Genomic DNA, 27,070 nt, shown 5'->3' on the forward strand with positions numbered 1-27,070 from the left:
ATTTTTGGATAATAGAAATGCATTAGCAATTTAGCACTAAGAATCCAATTTTACACAATAAGTCTAACATTTTCAGATTGATTATAATTTTATTAGAGAAAAGAAAGAATCAAAGAAGATCGAAGCCAAGTTTATCAGTTCTAGCAACTAGGTCATTGATATCTTCATGAAGGTCCTTTCAAGTGCAAGACATCATTTTTTGCAGGACGAGATGTACATGTTCAAGTACAATGTGCAACTTGAGGGGGTGTCAAAGAATGATGTTAGGGGTATTTTTAAAATACCCAATCACTGCAGCGTTAATTTGGTCTTTTCTTACATGGAATCATATTAGTGGCTTGAATATAGTTAGTTATTTTCTTTATGTCATGTAATGTAATTCTTTGTTGTACACTTTGTAATATTCTATTATATATTTCACCCTTTTTTGAATTACTCTTTTAAATATATATAAAGCTTAATTGAGTTAACCCCTCTCCATCAAAAAGAAGTTTTGGGTCACATCTGGTCCTTCCTCCCTCGCTGTGCCATCTCTGAACTCCATCAACAAATTCACATATGGGTCACTGCCCCCCCCCCCCCGCCTTCCTTGATAACACACAAATAGTATAAAGAAAAGGATTTTGGAGCTCTATTGATGCTATTCATATAGAACCTGTTCGGGGTGAAGGATGTTTAACGTGAAGTTAAATTATGGTAGGATCACGTACAGCTGACACACTCAGTCAAACCTAACTCTGGATCACTAGGAAAATTTCTAATTGCAGAGGAAGTAATATCTCATAACAGAGATATACATCTAAAATATGCAAACTAACAAGGACAGATTTGCAACTAGTATTATTTTCGTAAACCAAATTGCAATTCACAGATCAAAAAATGCAGGCAATTGTTCACAAACACAAGTAGTAGGATATCCAAATGAGAGAAAAACAACCAGAGAGCTCCAAAATTAGACAAGTAATATGCTGGTATGATTACATCATGAAAACCATAACCAATGAAAGAAAAACTGGCAAGAAAAAAAGGAGAGCTTGATAATATTAAAAGACTTGCCACTGCTATTTTTTGGTCCCTCACAATACAACCCAGCTGCAGACCAATGCTTTGTAAAACTTTTTTTCACTCGCTTCATGAGATCCAATATGTAATCACCTTTATTATTGTACCTATGGCAATTTATCCAAATGTACCGAACATCCTTGTAAACATCCTCAGAAGTCATATACTTCTTGCCAAATTCAAGCTCACTGCATATGGTGCCAAAGTCCATTGGAGTCTCAATGATATCGAAATAATCCTAGAGCCATTAATAGCCTGATCAGTAGCTGCAATTGAAGATGAACACCAGAAAAGAGAAACTATATCTCTAAGGAAACAAGCATATATATTTTATTCATTTATTAATTTACTAGTATGCACCATGCAGTAAAAAAGATATCCTCAAGACAAGTGTGTCAAACCCTCATTGCACAATTCAAGAAAAAAAGAAAAAAATCAAGACGAGGGAAACATTACACACCAATGGTAAGAGAAGAAATATGTGCAAAAATATCAACTTGTCTCTCCAATCTAACCAATACAAACTGAGTCTGTCAGACAAAGTTTACACTTATTATTAACTTGCAGTCCTCTGTAGCCATCATGTTCCTTACCCATGCTATGTCCAGTTATATTATCTAGTCCTTTTCTGCTATTTATGCAAGCCAAATCCAACCAACACACACACATACATGCATGCACAATAAAAAAAATAGGGAAATTTTCAAAAGCATGCCTAAAGTTTTGGCAATAATAAAAATACTGTTTTACCCTCAAAAGATTGCACTAACAGAAATATAGGAATGCAGTTTGTTTTTTTATTTTCCACTAAGGGTTGCCAAACAAGGATGAGAGGCACTTCTTGGTTGTGAAGTGTCTGAACGTGTGCCTAAATGTTTTCTTGGCCACCATATGGTGATGGAGGATGGTGCGGCATGGATTCACAAATGCACAGTTTTTTTTTTCTTTTTCTGAAACAGCAAAACAATTTTTTGTTCTATTTTAGATAGGAAGAATTAGGTACAGATCCTGAACAAAAATTGCTAGAGGGTAATGAGAGATCACCTTGTAAAGCAAAAGAAAGGACAGAACAAGAAACCCAAGAAATTTTTTTGAAGAGAAGAAAACCCAAGGAATTAAAACATGAGCAGAGGTGGCCAATCTACAGAATTACTGAAATAGAGTACTCACAAATATACTGTTCATAATGATTAAACCTTGGATAATTTTTTTACTTGGCAGTTGAATGGTGATGGAGGTTGGGTTGCACAAACTCACAAATACACAATATTGAAGATGATTAAACCTTAGAGAATGGGTTCATCACCAGGTAAAGAGTGAGGTTTTAAAGAAGAAAACAAAACTTGATCCATGACCCCGTATGAGAGGGAGAGAGAGCATTGATGGGTGTCCAAGGGATTGGAAGAGGAGCCCTTGTTGAGTCTTTTAATGGATGGAGAGAAGATTTGAACAGCAACTTTCTAGACAAGGGAAAGAGGTAAAACAAAGGAGAGAGTCTTAAGGATAAAATAGTATATTTATCCTATTATCTCAACCTGGGTTAGTGATAACCCAAGTTAAATAGATGAAAGTTTGTTTTTTATTAACAGTGGAAAAATGTAGGTGTGTGTGTTTTTAACATTATCCAAAGCTTAGGTTTGTTTTTTATTATTGCCTAATCTTAAGACGTGATTATGAAAATTTCCCTAAAGAAAATTTCTCAAAAAAGGATTGAAATCACATATCATTAAGCACAATATGGATTTACATTGAGATGAATCATCCCTAGGCATCAATGAAGAACATTAAGGGCATGTTTGCAACATCGGTGATTTTCTAATTTTCACAAGTTTCTTGTGATTTTGAAGCACATTTTAGAACTTTCACAGGGGCATTGCAAACATGCAAAAATGCAACCCGTGAATGTGATTTCCAAGTGTGAATGTTGAAGCCTCAAAACTTGTCAAAGTTTTACACAAGTCTGATGGCGTATAAAACTTTCACAACCATTAGATGCTTAGCTGTGAATGTGTTAAATGATATGACATGACATGACAGCTTCTTACATGATAGATTTTCACACAAATCAAATTCACAACCTAAAATCAAACATGAGAAAGTTGATGCTTGAGAATGTGAATCACATAAATCACTTTCACAGGGAGAAAACTTTTACAGCTACAGTAACCTGCGATCAAAACAAACATGCCCTAAGTTTAGATCCTGTCACACCCCCACACAATACACTCAACAGGATACATTCAAGAAGATAAAGGATATGCCTCATTAAGGTTCTGTTTGGAAACTGGTAGTCCGAGGGAGTTTATGCATTTGGAAAAGTGGTAGCTGCCAAATCTTGAAATTGGTAGCTACCAACTCTAGGAGTTGGTAGCTACCAAATCCACTCTTTAGTGCAGATATAAAGGGGAGACAATCTCACTTCCTCTCCTAAATGCATAAACTCCTATCCCAGCTACCAATTTCCAAACACCCACCATCAAGGTAGTTTGACCATGTATCTACCAAATGCATGAACTCCCATCCCAACTGCTAGTTCCAAACAGAGCCTAAAGTTTTTTTTTATGATGAGGAACCCTCGCCAAAGCAAGGAAAACCCCTAGTGGGGCCCCACGACCACCCAGCCTTACGTGGCCCACCTCTGAAAGCTACGGACACACCCATGTGCCAGTGAGGTTTGATCTGATGCCTAAAGTTAAATGATAATTCAGAACATTCTATCATGTGACAAGAAGTTTCCAAGTATTTAAGGTTGTGCCTACCTTTCCTATTGACCAGGTAAAATACTACAGGGGGTAGAGTTTCTATTTTGCACACCTTTTTGAGGAATCTTTGGGGCCTACAATTCCCACAAAAGAAGGGAAAATTGCTTCACACCTTTGTGAGGCTGTATGGTAAAGTGGGTTCTCTCCTTGACCACATGAAATTTGTGCAATGTGATTTCTGACGTCACATTATATTTAAAGTCCTTTCATTAAGGCTAAAACCCCCACTCTCCATTCTCCATCACAGTTGGAAAGCAAATTTATGCCCATATCACACTCCCAAGTCCCAACTAGATGGAACTTTGCTCCCCCAATTCTTAAGCATCACATTCATAAAGCTACAGCAGAGCACTCTTTGCTTTATGCTCAAATTCATGCATTTTGTTCTTTTCTCAGTCATTCTGTGTTAATTTTTTTGTGAATCATATGTCTCAAGTGTGTTTGTTGTGCCAATTGTCAATGATATGTTTGTGCTTCATAGTGTATCCCCCACCCTCCTCTTTTACTTATATTATTCATTTCCTATTGTGTAAACAGAATAAATTGGACATAATGAATATAATGTGATTTTTGTGTCCAGTATTGCATGCAAGCATGGAGGCTGTGCAGCATGGCATAAATGCAATAATCTTGTCGATGTTACAACATGATATCAAAGTTTTGAGGCGGTGCAACCAGGGGCGTAGCTAGGATTCATGTGAGGGGGGGGGGGGGCAAACAGGGGTGTAGCAAAAAAAAATGTATTTGTGCGATAGTCGGGGGTTCGGGGGCAGTGCCCCCAAAAAAATTTTTTGAGATAAAATAAAAAATGGCTACAATTATCAATAAAAATCTATTTCATATGGACAAATCAAACTATTTGCTGCAGTCAGGGCTGGGCTAGGACTGGACTGGGCTACAAAAATGGATAAAAATCTATTTCATATGGAATCAGGGCTGGGCTAGGACTGGGCTTTAAAAAAAAAATTAACTGTTTCGGGAGGCAGGACTGGGCTACAGCCCAGTCCTGCCCCCCCCTAGCTACGCCCTTGGGTGCAACACAAGAGTCATGGCAATCACAACAAGCTCTTGTCCAACACCATCAATAAAGGGGATTTCCTCTCCATGGCACTGTAATGGAATGACAAAAAAAATACAATCACAATGTCACTAAAGGCATACAAGAACATGCACAAGCACAAGGCCACCAAGGCAATACGCAAGCCAATAATGGGCAAATAAAAAGCCACAAGGACACACTCACAATAGTTCACAAAAGAGCACAGAAATATAAAAATAATATTTTATTCAGCTTCAAAATGCCTAGAAAAGCATAAAAGAAATGTGGGAAGGATCCCACATATATATACAAGTGAGAGGAGAAAGAGGCTAGCACAACTAGCTCTTGGGCTAGTCTCAAGAGCTACAAAAATGGGACAAAACTGCCCCTAATAGCAGACTGCATTACAATAAAAAAGAATAAAAAATAAAAATAAAAATTACATAAGATCCCTAGATTACAAACTATAAAAATATTTAATATATATATATATATATATACATATGTAATGTATAAATACATCGTATGTTAACAGGCACCAGATGTTTGATAACTTAATTTTCCGTCATCAAGGCATGTTAACCATTAACTAGCTCCTCTATAGTACTTAAAAACTTATAAAACATTTTACCGATCTACAAAACATGAGCACTGTCTTTTCAGACAGAACTTCAACTTTCCTTTTGTACTCTTCAATTCTGTTCTTCTGTTTTACCTTGCATCAAAAGTTACATCTTTTTCCTAGGTCTTCCTTCATTACACCAAGTTGTCAACCTATGAACCCAGAGCTCTTTGAAAATAATCAGCAGACTGCCATGTGGCCAGGGAAGGGTTTGTACTTTGTTGTTACTTATTATTGCTAGTATGTTTTTCTTATTTCTATGATACGAACTAGTGAAACCATGTTGTTATCATATTCCAGATGTGGAAAAATAGAATCCATGGTAAGTTCTAGTCCAAAATATGCAAAGTCAAGGACATAATGAAAGATATCTGCAAAATATGCTTCATTGGTTAACACAGAATTCCTGGAATACAAGCACAGCAGAAGATAAGTTTACTGATTTAGATGATCCTTAAATCAAGTTATGGCTTACTACGACTGGCTGGACTTACTGATCAAATAAATGATTAGTATGGAAATGAAGGAATATAAACACAGTGAAAGATAAGTTTGCCGACTTGAATGACCTAAAAGTTACAATATATATGAAATTGATCAGATCTCCTGATCTCAAATAAGAGCTTAGGTGGAAAAATTATGAGTCTGGACTCTGGAGTATGCCTCCCTTGGTGTGGGTAAACACCAATGCCTCCTATTCATCTAGAGTAGCTGGTTTAAGAGGAGTCTTCAGGCCTGATCAGTGGAAGGTGTTCTTCGCCACAATTCACAAACTATGGCAAAGAGAAGACTTATTTGGGTTCAACAATGATCTATTAATATCTAGATTCACAGTTATCTATGAGATGCTTAGCAGAATAAGTCCATCTTGGCAGTTCATGCAGAGGTGGAAATGCGACAGGCATATTTCTGAATCTACATACATGTCCACATACACAGAGATGCCTAGCATTGTGGATGGTTTTATAAATCAAGAGATGTCCTACCCAATATTACTGTCCTTAAGTCTGTAGTCATTCACTCCTGAATGTGCATTTTGACCTTAGCGAGATGCGGAGATACAGGTTGGTTTGCAAGTTCAAGAACTTGCTATTATAAATTTTAGTATTTGATTAAAATAACCCAAAATAAAATAATAATAAGAGAAATCAAGGAGAACGAAAAGTCCGCCATTGAAACTTATTGTTGTTAAAATATATGTACACACACACACACATATATGTGTGTGTGTGTGAAATACCTGATAGGGGTATTTTTGTCATTTCACATAGTTGTTTTAGAAACAACTATTTCTTGTTAAATAACATTTTTATTTTTACTAATTTTTTTTATCATTTTTTAGCTACCTTGGGGGTCCCACATAAGGACATTGGGGCCTCCCAACGTCCCTGTGGGGAGCCCCCAATGGCTCTCTTTTTTTGCCTCTCTTCACTTGTATAAATAGGGGTCTTTCCCTTATATTCTTTAAGCTTTTGAGCTCCTTTTCAATAAGAGCATTATATTTTTTCAGTTGTTGCCTTCTTTAAGGCTTGTTTGTATTGTCTCATAGTGGACTTCTCTCTTATATCTCTCTCTTGTACTTGTCCATTGTAGGACATTGTGAATGCATTAAGCATTGTTTATATTTCCGCATACTTCATTACAATTGTTCCATGACAGGATCTCAAATCTAAAATTTTAAGATAATGTCATGGATCAGCAGGCACCATAACAGAAAAAAGTACTATATTAGAAAGAATGCATACAGGGATTCCGAGTGCAATAGGATCCACTGGAGTATTGAAAGGTTGTGCTGCCTCCATCTTCATAATTTTCTTAATCACCTGGTAAAGAAACAACATAAGATAGCAAATATAGAGAACAATGAAACTGCCATAAAAGTAGAGTAATGCAAGAAACAGTATAAGATATCAAATATAATGAACAATGAAAATGCCATAAAAAAATTAAAACATGAGAGGAAGAACTTCATGCAGTTTATTTAACATACCGCCAGAGCAGTACTCAGTTCCTTCTCGTTGTATTGAGGGTCTCTACATCTGTCCAGCACATTAGCTTGCCCCACTGTAGTCAGATGTGGATCAGCCATCAATGGTGCACTTGCAACATTATCTTTTTCTGTCACTTTTTGGGACAGCTCACTGTGAATAGCTGTTGAACTGTTTGTCTTAGCATTGTGTTTGTCAGGCACTGAAATACTCAATGTACCTGAACTCCTTGAAGACTTGATCTTTATGCTACCAAATTTTTTTGAAGACTTTCTAGAGACAATTTCTGATTCAGGCAAAGGATTAAACTTCTCTTCAATTTTTTCATTAGCTTCAGTGTCCCCATGCAGAGACACCACTGGACTGTTCTGAACTGCTTCCAAAGGTGTGTAGTTGACGTCCATGGATTTTGATGACTTAAGTTTCACTCGTACACGCCCATGTCCTGGTTTTTCTGAAGCTTTCTCCTTCATCTCCTCCAAATCATTGTGTCTGCCACTGCTTATCTCACCAAGACCAACCCCGAGAAACGGTGATCCACTTTCACTTCGAGAATTCAAGAGAGCTTCACTATTGACACCAATGTCATCAGCACCAGACTCATCTTCATTTGCAGCTGCAATGTCTAATGGCTCTTCATTTTTAATAATAGATGGCTTCTTATGCTTGCCTCTAGAGCCTCTTTTACGCTTCATGCTGCTGTATGAGATAAGATTGCAGCACTTATTGGAAGGGAATAGGACTCATATTTACATACTCTCCATGTGGCAGACCATCGCTACCAACAGAGTACCGTCCTGTCTTCAAGTAGTGAATCCTGCAAAACCAAAGAATTAGATCAGCAAATGTCACTGCATTATAGTAATAGAAGACATCGTAGGAGCAAATAAGTTTTTAATATTCAAGCACAAGAGAAATTGGAGTCAAACAAGAGACAAGGTAGAATTTCACTATCTTAACCAAGGGATGCCAGGTTGGAATCCCCCAGCCTGGCTATCGAAATATAACTAAATATAAGTACAAGAGAAGAACATCAGATCAGCTTTTTGTAACTTCCAAAGAAAGGATAGCCATCTGCCACAGTCACAGAGTGGAGCTGGTAAAGGAACAGAAAGTTAATACATCAGTGCAGTAATGGGAAACCATGGAATGCATTTGAAGAATTTATATCACTTGCCAGTTCCTTACCATCTTCAAAAATTTAATTTGAATAAAGAGACTTAATGAATGACAAAATTATGATACAACCGTCAAGCACCAGAAGTATAGCAGGCACAAACAGTTAACGGACCATGACAAGTATGTGCACGTATATGACATGTTCCAAATATTGTGGAAGTTTGTCATCTTTAAGAATAAAATTCTACCACAAATTACAGGGACTAAATTCATTCAGAAAGACTACTTTCACTGATTGAATACTATGTCACATGGACACTTAGCATGTATATCCCATGTGACACAACAAGACACTCCAATGCACAAGGACATTTAATGTAACGCCCCGAAATTTCTCAACTCGAAGAGTAAAGTTTTTCTGAAAGAATTCTCTTAAAACTTAAATTTTGCCTTTTTGAAAAGGCTTTCAAAAGTATCTTTCTATTTTAAAAATCAAGTTTGTTAAATCTCAGGCACGTTAGCTCGACCAACCAAAAGTGACAACGGAAAATAGTAGAAAGTTGAAAAGAGTGTTAAATCTTTAATTTTAAATGTTACTGTACAATGGAAACAGGAGGCTCAGCCCCTATTAAAGCAAAAACCCAAAACCCCAAAAATCCGGCAACGTCAGCCAGAAATCTGGAAGAGTACAGCCTCGAGCCACGTCGCATGCACCATTGACTGCCTGTGGCCGCTACTCGTCACTTGCCCATAAAATGAGTCAATCTCGTGAAAAACTAGTAGGAGTGCAAAATAATAGGAACAAGTAGCAGATTAAGCATACCACAATATGAAGCACATGGAACTCACAAGTATGCTAGCACGTGATACCACAAGTACGCAAAAATAACAGCTGAAAGGTGAGCATGTTTAATTTAGTTATCACTTGTTAACCGGTCATGCGGGTACGTACATGGCACACGAGCCGAAACAACCGAGACCAATCCGAGGGTTTATTATGCTACGTATTTTAAGATACCTCTGCTGACTGACTGAATCCTATCCTAAGGGGACGACCGATGATCGAGAAAGCAAGCCTCCAAAGGCCCAGTAGGGATGCATCCAACTTCTGCAGAAGTGTTAGGCTATCTATTGCAGCCCCTAACCTCCGCTGACTGAGAAGCCGAGTCTTTTGCCCGTATATAGCCATTAATGGTTTGTCCATCGGAATAGGTACCCTTCGTCCTCTCTCTTGGCGAAGCTAAGTCGAATCGAGCACGACGGAGGTTTCTTAACAGTCGCCTCATTCTTCATGCTCTGGTCTATTAGACCCAAACGAGCATCTTGCCTGTGAAAGCGCATGTGAGGCCATTTATGTGTATCTTTAAACAACTGCCTTTGCACAATCGAAGTCTTATCTATCTCGTGGTACTCATTGCACTGTGTCAATAATGTTGGCGCTGCAAAATTACCAAAACCCAAATCATTTGCCCAAGACTCAGAAAATAGCAGCCCTACGAGCAATGAGGCTCTTTACTCGAGTTAGGGAAAATCAGTATCTCATTCTGTAACTCGCTCTTACGCTTGGCTAAGTTCTGCTGTCAACCCTGCCCACCACGGCAGTGGTTGAAACTACTGCAACAAAAAGAAGAGTGAAAATTGTTATATATATATATATAAAAGAAATAGAAGAGGCAACAACAAATGAAACCAACAGGGACCAGGATCGCGAAACAGTGTCCTAGAAGTAAAAGGCAAGAAAAGGAAAGTACGAAAAGGAAAGCCTTGGCACATATAGCGCGACGGCAACGAATAGTAAAGTGCAGAAAGGGAAAAAGACCAGGATCGCGCAACCGCGTCCCGGAAGTAAAGGCAAGAAAAGAAAGTACGAAAATGAAAGTCTTGGCACATATAGTGCGACGGCAACGAAAAATAAAGTGTAGAAAAGAAAAGGACCAGGATCGTGAAACCGCGTCCTGGAAGTAAAGACGTATATATATATATATACATATATATATATATATATATCTTTGTTAAGTCCTTTGCTATTCAGCAGTTCATTGTTCCAGTCCCTTTTATGCAAACCCCTACCTAGAAGGGGTGCGTGGATCAGTACGCCTGCGAGCGTAAGTGATTACTGATTTGAGCCGCATGCCACGAGAAGACTTCGTAGTGCAACCTGCAAAACCATATTGTCAATATGCAGTACGCATAAAGATAACCTCAAAGGCGTCGCCGGGGAGACAGCAAGGCAAGGGGGGCACCCCCTGCCTGAAACGAAGTGAGGCAGCAGGGCCACCCCCTTCCAGAGAAGAAGCAAGGCACGGGGAGGGGGGTGCCACCCCCTTGTCGAAAAAACCAGCAAGGCAGGGGGAGCACGGCCCCTATTGAAGGCGTAGGCAGAGGGGGGTTCGTTCCCCTCTGCCGAAAAACTGGAAGACGAGGAACCTTACCTGGAAGTCGTCGAAGATCGGGGACGTCGACGACAGACGGAGGCGGATGGCGCCGGACGGAGGCGAACGGCGCCGGACGGAGGCGAACGGCGCCGGACGGAGGCGAACGGCGCCGGACGGAGGCGAACGGCGAGAGGGAGAGGGAGTCGGAGTTGAGGAGAGAGAGAGGTGAGGGGCTTTTTACCCCTCGCACAGCCTCGCCTGAGCCTTTTTAAAGGCTCAGGTGAAGGTGTGGATCGAGTCTGAGTCGAACCCGATCTGACATGGACCCAACCTCACTCGGATCCGCCCGGATCTGAATCTTGTCAAGCACACGAAGTCTGGTGTGCTGGATACGCGTCGCACACGCGACGTGCCCGACACGAGTCAGACACGCGACATGCATTTTTTTCACAGGTTTTACATCCTAACCCCCTTAAACAAATTTCGTCTGCGAAATTTCATTAATATTATTTTTCAATGTACAAATCTGGGTATTTTTCTCTGACATCCGCTTCGAGTTCCCAAGTACATTCATCGATTCCATGATGTTATCATCGGATTTTCACAAAAGGTATCGTCCTCGATCTCAACACTCTATCACGACGGTTGATGATCTCTATCGGTCTTTCCTCGAAAGTCATGTCATTGCCAACCTGAATGTCGTCAAACTTAATGATGAGAGAAGGATCATGAACGTACTTCCTCAACATAGATACATGAAAAATTTTATGAATTTGTGCGTATTGGGGAGGCAACGCTATGCAATAAGCATCTTCGCCGATGCGATCCAAAATCTCAAAGGGGCCAACGAACCGGGGACTCAGCTTCCCCTTCTTCCCAAAATGAAAAACCCCCTTGGTCGGAGAAACCTTAACGAACACCATGTCTCCTACCTGAAAAACGAGCTCTCGGCGACGACGATCGACGTAACTTTTATGTCGGCTCTGAGCTGAACGGAGACGATCTCGGATCATCCGCACCTGTTCTGAATAATGCTGAAGCACAAGAGGGTCATCCTACCTTCTCTCTCCTACCTCATCCCAAAACACTGGCGATCGGCACGACCTCCCATATAAGGCTTCATAGGGAGTCATACTGATACTAGCGTGGAAACTATTATTATACGCGAACTCCGCTAAACTGAGATGGGAATCTCATTCACCTTTCCACTCTAACATGCAGGCCCGCAACATATCCTTCAGGGTCTGAATAGTTCGCTCAGACTACCCATCAGTCTGAGGGTGGAAAGTCGAGCTGAAGCTCAGCTTGGTGCCTAGAGCCTACTGGAGCTGCCCCCAGAATCTTGACGTGAACCTCGGATCACGATCAGAGACAATAGAAATTGGTATTCTGTGGAGTCTTACGATCTCGCGGATGTAAAGATCAACCAGGCTGTCAAGAGAATGCCCGAGGCGAATGGGTAGAAAATGTGATGATTTGGTGAGTCTATCAACGACCACCCAAATTGCGTCGTGCCTGCGCTGAGTCCTAGGAAGGCCAACTATAAAGTCCATGGCAATACCCTCCCACTTCCAATGTGGGATATTGATGCATAGCACAGACATCCCAGATCCAGCGGCAAACAGGAGTCGACTCGGGTCCAGGGCCAGACCCGAACCCGAGACCCGGATCCAGCTGCACACGTTAAATACCCATCTTAGGGTTGTGTGCAGCACAGACGATGAAGATTGGAATTAACGCAACTCTTTTCTTTAGTGGTTCCCTGCAGTTTTTCTTTCTTTTCAGCAGCCTTTGTCATTCCTTTTGGTTTTCTTTACTACTTTTCTGTCAATCCATTATTGCTTTTGTCACTACTTCCCTATTGTTTATTATTTTCACTATTTCTTTTCAGTTTCACGTCAGTCTTTGCAGCCTTTATTCACTTTGTCTATTTGGTATTCCAGCCACAAGTTTCAGTTTTACCTATTACTTGTCATATTCATTGTGCTCCCTTACTGGTCTCATAAATAAGTATTGCTCGGATTGATTGATCCGATTATGTTTTTTTCTGGTTCACGTTTCCTGTGAATACTCGTGGTTGATCGACTGGTTGTGGGTTGGAAGACCAACATCACGTCAACCCCTCGCTGCGTTGGATCGTGTCCCTACTTGTTGCACCCAAGTGCATCCCAGAACCCGATCTCCCACTAGAGTCGTGATTCTCACCCTCTCCTCCAGGGTGCCTCGCTGGAGTCCGATCTCCTCACTGCAGCACATCGGCACCCATTAACGTGGGTTGTGTGCTAATCGAGTAGAATCAACATTAGCCCCATTAGTGTATTAGTGTTGGCCCCTTTGTTGCACCGAAAGCGTGCCCAGTACCCATTACGTGAAGGCTGGCCTTGGATTTTCTCCTCTGCTGCATCAGATATCCAAGGGCTGCAACACTCCTCCTGGCCGATGGTGCTCGATCTTTACTTGTTGACAAGTGAGGCATTTGGAGACGAACTCGGCCACATCATTTTTCATGTCGTGCCACAAATAATTCTGTTGCAGGGCTTTCAACATCTTTGTGCCTCCCGGGTGGATGGTATAACTCGATTTGTGGGCTTCGATTAAAATTTCGCTCCTCAGAGTAGGGTCATTTGGGACCCAAAGGTGTTGCCCAAACCAGACACTGTCTCCTTTCCCCATACGAAAAGAAGAACCATCACACAAAGCTTGTGATTTCGACTCTTCAAAGCGAGAATCGCCCTTTTGACTGTCAAAGATCATGGGGAACAGGTCGGGCTGAATCACCAAATTCGACAATCTCATTGGACCGGGTGCCAAGAAAAACGAATTCCAGGAAGCAAAGTCCTCTAGCAACTTCCAACCTGCTAATAACATACTGGCGAGAACCCCTGATGACTTGCGACGGAGGGAGTCAGCAACCACGTTCGCCTTGCCCGGGTGGTAAGAGAGAGAAAAATCATAGTCTTTTAAAAATTCAAGCCAGCAGCGTTGTCGTATATTCAACTCTTTCTGCGAGAAGAGGTAATTAAGGCTCTTGTGATCCGTGAATGCTTCGAACTGTTCTCCATATAAGTAATGACGCCATATTTTTAGAGCAAAAACGACGATGGCCAACTCAAGATCATACGTCGGATAGTTCTTCTCATGAAGCTTAAGCTGGCAAGAGGCATACGTGATTACCTTTCCATTCTGCATAAGAAGGCCTCCCAAGCCCAATCCGCAAGCGTCGGTATAAATTACAAAGCCACCCTTGCCAGACGACAAAGCCAAAATAGGAGCAGTCGTAAGACGCTCCTTCAACAACAGAAAATTGGCCTCGCAACGATCATCCCACACGAATTTGGCTTCCTTTTTCAGCAATTGAGTCATAGGCAAAGCAATTTTTGAGAAATCCTGGATAAAACGCCTATAATATCCTGCTAACCCAAGAAAACCCCGAATGTCTCGGACATTCCGTGGTTGCGGCCAGTCTAGCACAGTTTCAACCTTTGAAGGATCAACAGAAACACCCTTGCTAGAGATGACGTGGCCCAAGAACATCATTTCCTCAAGCCAAAACTCGCACTTAAAAAACTTTGAGAAGAGCTTCTCTTTTCTTAAGGTTTCTAAAACGATGCGCAAGTGCCCACGATGTTGCTCCCGATTTTTCGAGTAGACGAGAATATCATCAATGAACACTATCACAAATGTGTCCAAGAACGGTCTGAACACTCGATTCATAAGGTCCATGAATGCAGCAGGAGCATTCGTAAGACCGAAGAGCATAACTGTAAACTCATAATGCTCATACCGGGTACGAAAAGCTATTTTGGAGATATCGTTGTCCTTGATCCTGAGTTGGTGAAAGCCAGATCTCAAATCGATCTTAGAGAAGATTTGGAACTTCTGTAATTGGTCAAAAAGGTCTTTAATACGCGGCAAAGGGTACTTATTTTTAATCGTCACCTGATTGAGCATTCTATAATTTATGCACAACCTCAAGGTTACATTCTTCTTCTTCACGAAGAGTACAAGAGCTCCCCAGGGTGATACGCTTGGACGAATGAATCTTTGGTCTAAAAGCTCCTGTAACTGCTTTTTGAGTTCTTCTAGCTCAACGGGTGTCATCCGATATGGGGCCTTAGAAATGGTGACAGTGTCAGACAATAAATCAATGCAAAAATCTACCTCACGAGGCGGAGGAAGGCCAGGCAACTCTTGGGGAAAGGCGTCAAAAAATTCACAAATCACGTCTAGATCATCAATAAGCGTAGGCGCAGAGTCTGACTTAACGATGTTGATCAGGAAAGCTGGACAGCCCTTGCTAATGAAACTACAAGCCTAAAGAGCTGAAATCATTCGACTTGCTCGCATAGGCCGAGAAACACGAAATTCCACCTTTAGAGAATTCAAAGGGGAGAAGACAATCTTGCCCTGACAACAAACGACCTTGGCATGATGCTGGGACAGTCAATCCATGCCCAAAATGAGGTTAAATTTTGACATACTCAGCAAGACGGCGCATGCGGGCAAATGATGATCTGATATTACTACATCGAGATCAGGGATAAACGTTGCACAAATAACGTTCTCCCCTAAAGGGTTATACACCTCTAAAGATGTATGCAAGCACAGAACTGGCGATTGCAACTGAGCTGCGAATTGTGCCGAGATAAAAGTGTGGGTGGCCCCACAATCAAAAAGAACAAAAGCAACATGACCGACAACTAAGAGTACCTTGTACGAGTTCTCCTTTGGTCAGCTGCTCGATGGTGGTGGCATAGACTCGACCTGGTGCCTTCTTAACTCTGCTGCTCTGCGGCTGCTGCTGCTGGTAGGTCAACTGTGGTTGCTGCTGGTGGTAGGCCAATTGTGGTTGTTTCTGCTGAGAAGGCTGGGGTACTCCACTGGATTGCCTGAATTCATCGGTCGCCTTTTTGCGATAATCCCGAGCGTAGTGGCCCATCTTACCGCAATACAAACAACCCCCTGTATCCAAAGGGCAAGGCTGCCCGATGTGAGATCCCTTGCATCTAGCACACTCATCTCCTAAGGGTCGTCGAGGCGGTGGGCGGTTCTGCTGGCGTCGCCTCTTTGTAGGAGGTCCCTGCTGCTTCCCTCCTTCTGGCTTGACGGGAAAAGGTGACCGCCGCATTTGACCACGAGGCGGTGCTCTCTTCTAGTCACTGCCAGACACGTGGCTTTTTAACCTGTGTCGCTCTAGAACGCTCCCATTCTTCATTTAAGAGAGTCGCTACTTCAACTGTTGCTGAGAAGGTCACAGACATGCTCGAAAGGACCCGATATCTGAGTCCTTCCTTTAGGCCATGAACGAACTTGCCTGCCCGCTCGCGTTCACCATCAAAAAGATTAGGGCAATATTGCTCCAACTGCTGAAATGTGGCGATGTAATCGCCCAGCGAAAAGCTGCCCTGACACAGCTCCAGGAATTTCACCTTTTTTCTTTCCCTTGCATGAGGAGGAAAGTAATTTTCGTAAAACACATGCCTAAAAGTGTCCCACGGGATGACCTCTACACCTGGAAAACACCTTCTTTGAGTCGCGTCCCACCAAACTCGAGCATTGTCCTTTAATCGGAAGGACCCAAATAAAGTCTTCTTTTCATCGAGAACCGAAAGGACCAAAAACACCCTTTCGATTTTTTGAATCCACTGCTCGGCGGCATCGGGATCTGCCTTGCCGAAAAAAGTTGAAGGGTCTAGCTTTAGAAACTTCTCGAAGGTGACCACTGAATCTATAAGAACACGCTCTCTTTATGTGGCGACCTGACTTTTGATCGACTCGGCCAAAGTGCTGAGGGAATCCATCACGAATCCCCTTTGCTCCGACCATTCGTCGACTAAATCCTCGTTCGAGCTTCTTATCCTTGAAAATAATACGATGAACAAGGTTAAGCTTATGATTAGAACAACAAGAAACACATGGAATTATATTTCATCTTCCATTTTGTACAAACTATCCAAAATATTCGGCAATGCTGATACAAAAGATCAAAAGGAGAGTAGTTCGGTACAAAAAGTGTATAGACCCAGACCAACTCTCATAAAACAGACTCCCTTCTGGAGGGACCAGAGTACTAACGGAGATATTCCCTCGCATTCCCTGTGCGTCTGAATCTACGTTTGGGGGTAAAGGGAAGATCATTGTCATCCTCCGAAGGATACTCCCCGCAAAGAGGTGTAGCAGGGGTATATTCCAGAGAATAAGGCACATCCGAGTCTGAAACATAAATAGTCGGAGACTCAAGCACATCTATCGGTACAACAGAGGCTGACGTAAAAAGCGGCAATGGAATTGTTATCGCGCCAAAAACTGATGTTCTGTCATGAGGTGGAGGAGGAGTCCTCATGTCCGTTGTGGTGGAAAGAACCACGGTGGCAGAGACCGAAGAAACGGGATTGACAGAACCCTGAGCGACTAAAGGCTCAAACTGACGAAGGCACTGATCCGAGAAGTGTCTGAGCACGCCGCAACGATCGCAGCTATTACTCCACCTCCAGAGGGCTAGGCTCATAATCCACCATAACAACCCGATAATGGACCTGAACAAAAGAAGGCACTCAACCACCTTCACGTGAGAAAACCTCGGCCCAAGTTGTCGCCAACGAAACCTGAAAGGTCAAAGGTAGCGGGGTGCCCCACTCATCAGTGAAAATGAGCAATGGGGACCGACTGGACCCAAACTTGGCCGCAGATCCCTCGGGTCGACCCCTGCTCAAAGAGGGACCCCCCTCTGAGAAAGTGTGAGCGCACACTCCACGCGGGGACTTGCTGCAACCACTGCTAGGATCATCGGATGCATCCATCGCAAAATTGGCACAAAGAATAACATTTATCTCAATTAGGCCAAAACTACCCCATAATAATAAGGAATAAAGACGGCTACTCACAGTGCAACAGGATGCTCGGTAGTCAAGACTTTACTCTTCACAACCTCTGCTCTGATACCAATCTGTAACGCCCCAAAATTTCTCAACTTGAAGAGTAAAGTTTTTCTGAAAGAATTCTCTTAAAACTTAAATTCTGCCTTTTTGAAAAGTCTTTCAAAAGTATCTTTCTATTTTAAAAATCAAGTTTGTTAAATCCCAGGCACGTTAGTTCGACCAACCAAAAGTGACAACAGCAGAAAATAGTAGAAAGCTGAAAAGAGTGTTAAATCTTTAATTTAAATGTTATTGTACAATGGAAAAAGGAGGCTCAGTCCCTATTAAAGCAAAAACCCAAAACCCCAAAAATCCTGCAACGTCACCCAGAAATCTGGAAGAAAGAGTACAGCCTCGAGCCACGTCGCATGCACCATTGACTGTGTGCCGCCGCTACTCGTCACCTACCCATAAAATGGGTCAGTCTCGTGAAAAACTAGTAGGAGTGCAAAAGAATAGGAACAACTAGCAGCTTAAGCATACCACAATATGAAGCACATGGAACTCGCAAGTATGCTAGCACGTGATACCACAAGTACGCAAAAACAAAAGCTGAAAGGTGAGCATGTTTAATTTAGTTATCACTTGTTAACCGGCAATGCGGGTATATACATGGCACACGAGCCGAAACAACCGAGACCAATTCGAGGGTTTATTATGCTACGTATTTTAAGATACCTCGACTGACTGACTGAATCCTATCCTAAGGGGATGAACAATGGTCGAGAAAGCAAGCCCCCAAAGGCCCAATAGGGATGCATCCAACTTCTACAGAAGTGTTAGGCTATCTATTGCAGCCCCTAACCTCCGCTGACTGAGGAAGCCGAGTCTTTTGCCCATATATAGTCATTAATGGTTTGTCCATCGGAGTTGGTACCCTTCGTCCCCTCTTTTGGCGAAGCTAGGTTGAATCGAGCATGACGGTGGTTTCTTAACCGTCGCCTCATTCTTTATGCTTTGGTTTATTAGACCCAAACGAGCATATTGCCTGTGAAGGTGCATGTGAGGCCATTTATGTATATCTTTAAACAAGTGCCTTTACACAATCGAGTTTTTATTTATCTCTTGGTACTCATTGCACTGTGTCAATCATGTTGGCACTGCAAAAGTACCAAAACCCAAATCATTTGCCCAAGACTCAGAAAACAGCAACCCTACGAGCAACGAGGCTCTTCACTCGAGTTATAAAAAATCAGTATCTCATTCCGTAACTCACTGCGGAGTTCGAACGTTGATACTTGCGCTCTTACGATTGGATAAGATCTGCTGTCAACCCTGCCAACCACGACAGTGGTTGAAACTACTGCAACAAAAAGAGTAACATTTGTTATATATATATATATATATATATAAAAGAAATAGCAGAGACAATAACGAATGAAACCAACAGGGACCAAGATCGCGAAACCGCATCCTGGAAGTAAAAGGCAATAAAGGAAAGTACGAAAAGGAAAACCTTTGCACATATAGCGCGACAGGAACGAAAAGTAAAGTGCAGAAAGAAAAAAGGACCAGGATCATGAAACAGCATCCTGCAAGTAAAGGCAAAAAAAAAGTACGAAAAGGAAAGCCTTGACACATACAGCGCGACGGCAACAAAAAATAAAGTATAGAAAAGAAAAGGACCTGGATCATGAAACCGCATCCTAGAAGTAAAGACGTGTGTGTGTATATATATATATATATATATATATATATATATATATATATATATATATATATGTATGTCTTAATTTCTTTGTTAAGTCCTTTGCAATTCAGCAGTTCATTGTTCCAGGCTTTTTTATGCAAACCCCTACCTAGAAGGGGTGCGTGGATAAGTACGCCTGCGAGCGTAAATGATCATTGACTTGAGCAGAGTGGCACGAAAAGACTCTGTGGTGCAACCTGCAAAACCATATTGTCAATACGCAGTACGATATAAAGATAACCTTAAAGGCGCCCAAGTCAACATGAGAACATCCCAAAATAAAGCAGGGGCTTGCCCGTGCCAAAAAGCAAACAGGGCAGAGGGGCTTCCCCTTGCCGAGAGGGGACAGGGCAGGGGGCTTCCCCTTGCCGAGAGCAGACAGGGCAGGGGGCTTGTCCCCTGCCGAACACAAACCAGGCAGGGGGGCTGCCCCCTGCCGAAAGCATACAGGGCAGGGCCCTGCCCCCTGCGGAAGACCAGCCGGGCAGGGGGGGCTGCCCCCTGCCAGAACCCAACGGGGCAGGGGGGGCTTGCCCCCTGCCAAACAGATCTAGGCAGGGGGCACCCCCTGCCGGAAAAGCACAAGGCAGGGGAAGGGGGGGGGCACCCCCCCCCCCCTGCCGGAAAAAACAGCAAGGCAGGGGGAACTACCCCCTTGCTGGAGAAACACCAGGCAAGGGTCCCCCTGCCACCAAACAGAAGGAAAATGGGGGGGGGGGGGGGGGGGGCGGGGCTGCCCCCTTCCCTCGCCGGAAAAACCCCAACGCAGGGGGAGCATGCCCCCTGCCGAAGCCGTAGGCGGGGATTTGTTCCCCTCTGCTGGAAGACGAGGGAGAGGGAGACCCTTACCTGGAAGTCGCCGGAGATCAGGGACGTCGGCGACAGACGGAGGCGGATGGCGCCGGACGGAGGCGAACGGCAAGATGGAGAGGGAGCCGGAGTTGAGGAGAGAGAGAGAGAGGCGAGGGGCTTTTTACCCCTCGCACAGCCTCGCCTGAGCCTTTTTAAAGGCTCAGGTGAAGTTGTAGATCGGGTCCTGGTCGAACCCGATCCGACCTGGACCCGACCTCACTCGGATACGATCCGTGTCCAGCAAACCGAGCCTGGTGTGCTGGATACGCGTCGGACACGTGACGGTCCCGACATGACACGCCTTTTCCGAACCGTGTCCAGCACACCGAGTCTGGTGTGCTGGATATGCGTTGGACACGTGACGGGCCCGGCACGACACGTTTTTTTCCCACAGGTTTTACATTTAATGAACATAGTTCAACCACAGTCAACAATGCGCTATTAAGTTTATCTATTTCCCTTTATGATCTTGATTACTTATTTTACATTCAAGCTCATTCGTTTTCTTTTAAAATTTATCATTAATTGCATTACATTTCAATCTCAACTCGGTTTTATTATTCGATGTATCTAGTTATAGTGATTTCGAATTGTTATTCAAGAGATTGTACTTGAGGTGATATTTATGTTTAATTGCTTTAGGTTTAAGAATTTTATGTGGGTGCATGTGCGAACGTTTGTGTATGTGCGTGTGAGCACGATTATGTTCCCATGTCCAAACTTTTGAGAACTATTGTGTCGCACCAACTATGTCTGCATCTTATGTCTAATCCCCACATCTATGTCCCTTTGACATGTATTGAATGGCATACACCATGCTCTGTGTTGTTTAATAAAATATGTTGACCTACAAGCTAGATAGAAAAATGGAAATCCATATACAACAAAATCAAGAAATTAACTCAAACAAGACTTGCACACCATAGTATAGCTTAGGTAACCATTCTTCTCCAAGTCAATTTCTAAGCATATTATCAAACAAACCATGATAAGCATCAGATCTAATGATAGGAAAAAGCTAGTATTCGTGTCAGTTCAACCAGCAGGCTTCCTATATGGGTGGTAGTTAAATCATAGTAAGCAACGCTCAGGAAAATCCTGCTTTTGAACTGATTCCATGATTACTAGTATTATAGTGCCATTGCAATTCTTATTCACCTTCAACATCATCGTATTCTCCCTACATACCGTAAGATGCAATTAAGAAGTTGCATAACATTTTCCTCTACATCATGATGTACAACAACAACTCTCAGTTCTTTTGCCCAACCAGATTCTCCATATGTCCCATGCTCCACAAGATTCAGCGTTGCAACTGATTTCCGCATTTCCAGCATCACGATGTGCGAGGATGCACCCCTAAGGTTAGACAGGGCAATTCAGTCTCATCAGCTAGAAGCGGGTTTAGAAGGGGAATAGACACGACAATAACAATGCAAATTTGGCCCCTGAGTTGAGGTTTAGGATATCTGTTGAGTATGTTTCGGGGGGTCACTGGTATGAGGTAAGGCACGCTAACCTCATCCAACCTATTTAGATTAAGAGTAATGCCTAAATATTGCACGTAATGAGATTTTTAATCGAAGTTAATGAAAATCCACACTCTTGGGAGGTGTTGGAGGCAATTCTTATTTGCCCTCACCACATTCACATTCACTAACTTCATTGATGAAACTCATCAAGTAATGAAAAACATGAAGGTTTGAACCACTCGTATCCACACTTTTAATCTTCTTCCTATTTAAAGGAAACAAATTGGAAAAAAAAATGGGTAGATTGAGAATGATGTTACCCCTCGAAATTTGCCCAAAGAATTAAGATCTATACAACAAAATCAGAAAGAAAAATACCTTCAACTACCAAAATTAGGCAGAAAACAAATGCAAGGTCTCCAAAATTTGAAAATCCACACTCAGAATTAGCCAAGAAAAAAAAGCATCGAATTTCAACAATTCTCAATCCACCATCAAGCCACGATTGTAGATTGTACAACAAAAAATAGTAAAAAAGCCCATCAAATTTCTGCGATTCTACACCACAGAGAGAGAGAGAGATAAGCGGACCAACAGCCAGCCGACCATGCACCAGACGTTTGAGAGTGGGAGAAGTATCTCGAAAGATCTTCCACGGGACGATTTGTGGTGGGAAATTTCGAAAAATCTTGGGTGACACCCTCCCCCCTCTTATTTTGTAAATTTGTAGAGCTTGGGGCTTGGATGCTACACGGCAGCAACAAGCTACTTTAACGTTAAACTGAATTTCACAAACTTTATGGGCACGTTAAATTGTTTTTAACGGCTTTAACTTTTAAATCTGTGAAATCTTACAAGAACGTCGCTTATCAGATATGCTGAATTATGACTAACCTCGGCGAGTATTTGAGGTACCTTCATATATTAATATTGTTAAATATAATAACTAAAAATTGGAGTCATTTTTTAGTAACCATTTGATACTTAGATGCTGTTTTGTAAATAGCATACCACCGTTTGTATCATTTGTGTGAACTGCAGTTGCAGAAATGGGTCGGGTCATTCATGACCGAACACTGTATCCAACTTTCAGCGATTTGAGTTCTGTACAAACGTAGATTCGGGTCGGATCTGTCTACATCTGAATTCAAAATGCAAACAGTAGGCTTGAATCTAGATCTGAATCCAAATTAGATCCCACGATATAAGGTCAAATTCAAATCTGAAATACATGTGGTAATACTGAATCCGAAAAAAATAAAACAAAAACAAGCTATTTACATGTAAAAATGCAACAGAACTAGGCCTTGCATACCATAGTATAGCTTAGGTAACCATTCTTCTCCAAGTCAATTTCTAAGCATATTATCAAACAACCATGATAAGTATCAAATCTAATGATAGGAAAAAGTTGGTATTCATGTCAGTTCAACCAGCAGGCTTCCTATATGGGTGGTAGTTAATTCATACTAAGCAATGCTCAGCAAAATCCTGCTTTTGAATTGATTCTGTGATTGCTAGTATTACAAAGACATTGCAATTCTTATTCACCTTCAACATCATCGTATTCTCCCTACATACCGTAAGATGCAAGCAGTTGCACAACATTTTCCTCTACATCATGACGTACAACAACAACTCTCAGTTCTTTTGCCCAGCCAAATTCTCCATATGCCCCGTGCTTCACAAGATTCAGCGTTGCAACTGATTTCCGCATTTCTAGAGTCACGATGTGCGAGGACGCACCCCTAAGGTTACACAAGGTAGTTCAGTCTCATCAGCTAGAAGCGGGTTTAGATGGGGAAGAGACACGACAATAACAATGCAAATTTGGTCCTTGAGTCGAGGTTTAGGGTATCTGTTGAGTATGTTTCGAGGGGTCACTGGTATGGGGTAAGGCACGCTAACCTCATCCAACCTATTTAGATGAAGGGTAATGGTTAAATATTGCACGTATTGAGCTTTTTAATCAAAGTTAATAAAAATCCACACTCTTGGGGGGTGTTGGAGGCAATTCTTATTTGCCCTCACCACATTCACATTCACCAACTTCATCGGCGAAACTCATCAAGTAATGGAAAACATGAAGGTTTGAACCACTCGTATACACACTCTTAATCTTCTTCCTAGTTAAGGGAAACAAAATTGAAAAAAAAACTCATAGATCGAGAATGATGTTACCCCCGAAATCTGCCCAAAGAATTATGATCTATACCACAAAATCAGTAAGAAAAATACATTCAACTACCAAAATTCGGGAGGAAACAATTGCATGGTCTCCACAATTTGAAATTCCGCACTCAGGATTAGCCAAGAAAAAAAACATTGAATTTCAACATTTCTCAATCCACCATCAAGCCACGATTCTAGATTGTACAACAAAAAATTGTCAAAAAGCCCATCAAATTTCTGCGATTCTACACCACAGAATGAGAGAGATAAGCGTACCAACGGCCGACTGACCATGCACGAGACGTTCGAGGGTGGAAGAAGCTTCTCGAAAGATCTTCCAACGGACAATTAGTGGCCGGGAATTTCGAAAAATCTTGGGCGACACCCTCCCCTCTCTTTTTTTGTAAATTTGTAGGTCTTGGGGCTTGGATGCTACACGACAACAACATGCTACTTTAACGTTAAACTGAATTTCACAAACTTTATGGCCACGTTAAATTGTTTTTAACGGTCTTAACTTTTAAATCCGTGAAATTTTACAAGAACGCCGCTTATCATATATGCCAATTTATGCTTAATCTTGACGAGTATTTGAGGTACTTTCAAATATTGATACTGTTAAATATAATAACTAAAAATTGGAGTCGCCTTTAGTAAACATCTGATAATTAGATGTCATCTTGTAAATAGCAGAACACTGTTTGTATCATTTGTGTGAACTGCAGTTGCAGATATGGGTTAGGTCATGCATGACCGAACACTGAATCTGACTTTCAACGATTTGAGTTTTGTACAGACGGAGATTCAGGCCGGATCTGTCCAGATCTGAATCTGAATTCAAAATGCAAACAGTAGGCCTGAATATGGATCTGAATCCAAATTAGATCCCATGATATAAGGTCAAATCCAAATCTGAAATGCATGTGGTAATACTAAATCCCAAAAAAATAAAACAAAAACAAGCTATTTATATGTAAAAATGCAACAGGTCAGATTTTGATTTTGATTTCGATCAAAAACAAACTTGCTTGTGTCTCGCCAGCAGGGGGGGGGGGGGGGGGGGAGGGTGCCACCCCCTGCCGAGGATATCAACAAGGCAGGGGGGCCACCCCCCTTCTGAAAAAACCAGCAAGGCAAGGGGGGCTACCCCCCTGCTGGAGAAACACCATGCAAGGGGGGGGGGGGCTGCTTCCTTCCCTCGCCATAAAAACCCGAAGGCAGGGGGAGCACGCCCCCTGCCGAATCTGTAGGCAGAGGGGGGTTTGTTCCCCTTTGCTGGAAGATGAGGGAGACCCTTTCCTGAAAGTCGACGGAGATTGGGGACGTCGGCGACAGACGAAGGCGGTTGGCGCTAGACGGAGGTGAACGACGAGAGGGAGAGGGAGCCAGAGTTGAGGAGAGAGAGAGGCGAGGGGATTTTTACCCCTCGCACAGCCCCATCTGAGCCTTTTTAAAGGCTCATGTGATGGTGTGGATCGGGTCTGGGTCGAACCCGATCAGACCTGGACCCGACCTCACTCGAATTCGTCCGGATTCGAATCGTGTCCAGCACACCGAGCCTGGTGTGCTGGATACACGTCAGACACACAACATACCCGACAAAAGTCTGACACGCAACGTGTCTGACATGACACACATTTTTTCTGACAAGTTTTACATTTAATGAACATAGTTCAACCAGTGCTGGACACAGTCAACACTGCGCTATTAAGTTTATCTATTTCCCTTTATGATATTGATTACTTATTTTACATTCAAGTACATTCATTTTCTTTCAAAATCTATAATTAATTGCATTACATTTCAATCTCAACTCAGTTTTATTATTCGATGTATCTAGTTATAGTGATTTAGAATTGTTATTCAAGAGATTAAACTTGAGGTGATATTTTTGTTTAATTGTTTTAGGTTTAAGAATTTTATGTTGGTGCATGTGTGAACGTTTGTGTATGTGCGTGTGTGCATGACCATGTTCCCATGTCCTAACTTTTGAGAACTATTGTGTCGCACCAACCATGTCTTCATCTTATGTCTTATCCCCACATCTCTGTCCCTGTGACATATATTGAATGGCATACATCATGCTATATGTTTTTTACTAAAATATGTTGATCTACAAGATAGATAGAAAAATGGAAATCCATATACAACAAAATCAAGAAATTAACTCAAACAAGACTTGTATACCGTAGTATAGCTTAGGTAACCATTTTCTCCAAGTCAATTTCTAAGCATATTATCAAACAACCATGATAAGCTTCAGATTTAATGATAGGAAAAAGCTGGTATTCATGTCAATTCAACCAACAGGCTTTTTATATGGGTGGTAGTTAATTCATACTAAGCAACGCTCAACAAAATCCTACTTTTGAATTGATTCCATGATTACTAGTATTATAGCGCCATTGCAATTCTTATTCACCTTCAACATCATCGTGTAAGATGCAATCAAGCAGTTGCACATCATTTTCCTCTACATCAAGATGTACAACTGCAACTCTTAGTTCTCTTGCCCAACCAGATTCTCTATATGCCCCATGCTCCACAAGATTCAGCATTGCAACTGATTTCCGCATTTCCAGCATCACGATGTGCGAGGACACACTCCTAAGGTTACACTGGGCAGTTATGTCTCATCAGCTAGAAGCAGGTTTAGATGGGGAAGCGACACAACAATAACAATGCAAATTTAGTCGTTGAGTCGGGGTTTAGGGTATCTGTCGAGTATGTTTCGGGGGGTCACTGGTATGGGGTAAGGCACGCTAACCTCATCCAACCTATTTAGATTAAGGGTAATGCTTAAATATTGCACGTAATGAGCTTTTTAATCGAAGTTAATGAAAATCCACACTCTTGGGGGGTGTTGGAGGCAATTCTTATTTGCCCTCACCAGATTCACATTCACCAACTTCATCGACGAAACTCATCAAGTAATGAAAAACATGAAGGTTTGAACAACTCGTATCCACACTCTTAATCTTCTTCCTATTTAAAGAAAAC

The 27,070-nt window shown here is 42.0% G+C and overlaps 1 protein-coding gene across 2 annotated transcripts in view; it reads right to left on the reverse strand.

Moving 5' to 3' along the window:
• LOC149848370 (DNA-binding bromodomain-containing protein) overlaps window positions 1-20,541 on the reverse strand; it is a 40,558-nt gene extending 20,017 nt beyond the window's left edge. Inside the window, exons 1-5 of one of the 2 annotated variants that reach the window (XM_090011296.1) lie at window positions 20,424-20,541; window positions 19,684-19,771; window positions 7,476-8,290; window positions 7,231-7,308; window positions 1,156-1,300 (exon numbers count right to left, since the gene is read on the reverse strand). In XM_090011296.1, the coding sequence (XP_089867422.1) occupies window positions 1,156-1,300; window positions 7,231-7,308; window positions 7,476-8,168 (916 nt within the window). In that variant the 5' untranslated portion in view covers window positions 8,169-8,290; window positions 19,684-19,771; window positions 20,424-20,541. Of the gene's footprint in view, window positions 1-1,056; window positions 1,301-7,230; window positions 7,309-7,475; window positions 8,291-19,683; window positions 19,772-20,423 lie in introns of both variants that reach the window. The other variant, XM_090011288.1, reaches the window with a different exon arrangement.
• Window positions 20,542-27,070: the final 6,529 nt, after the last annotated feature.

This window comes from Nuphar pumila, chromosome 1 (assembly GCF_984573655.1).
Source record: "Nuphar pumila chromosome 1, dmNupPumi1.hap1.1, whole genome shotgun sequence".
In the NCBI taxonomy this organism is placed as follows: domain Eukaryota; kingdom Viridiplantae; phylum Streptophyta; class Magnoliopsida; order Nymphaeales; family Nymphaeaceae; genus Nuphar; species Nuphar pumila.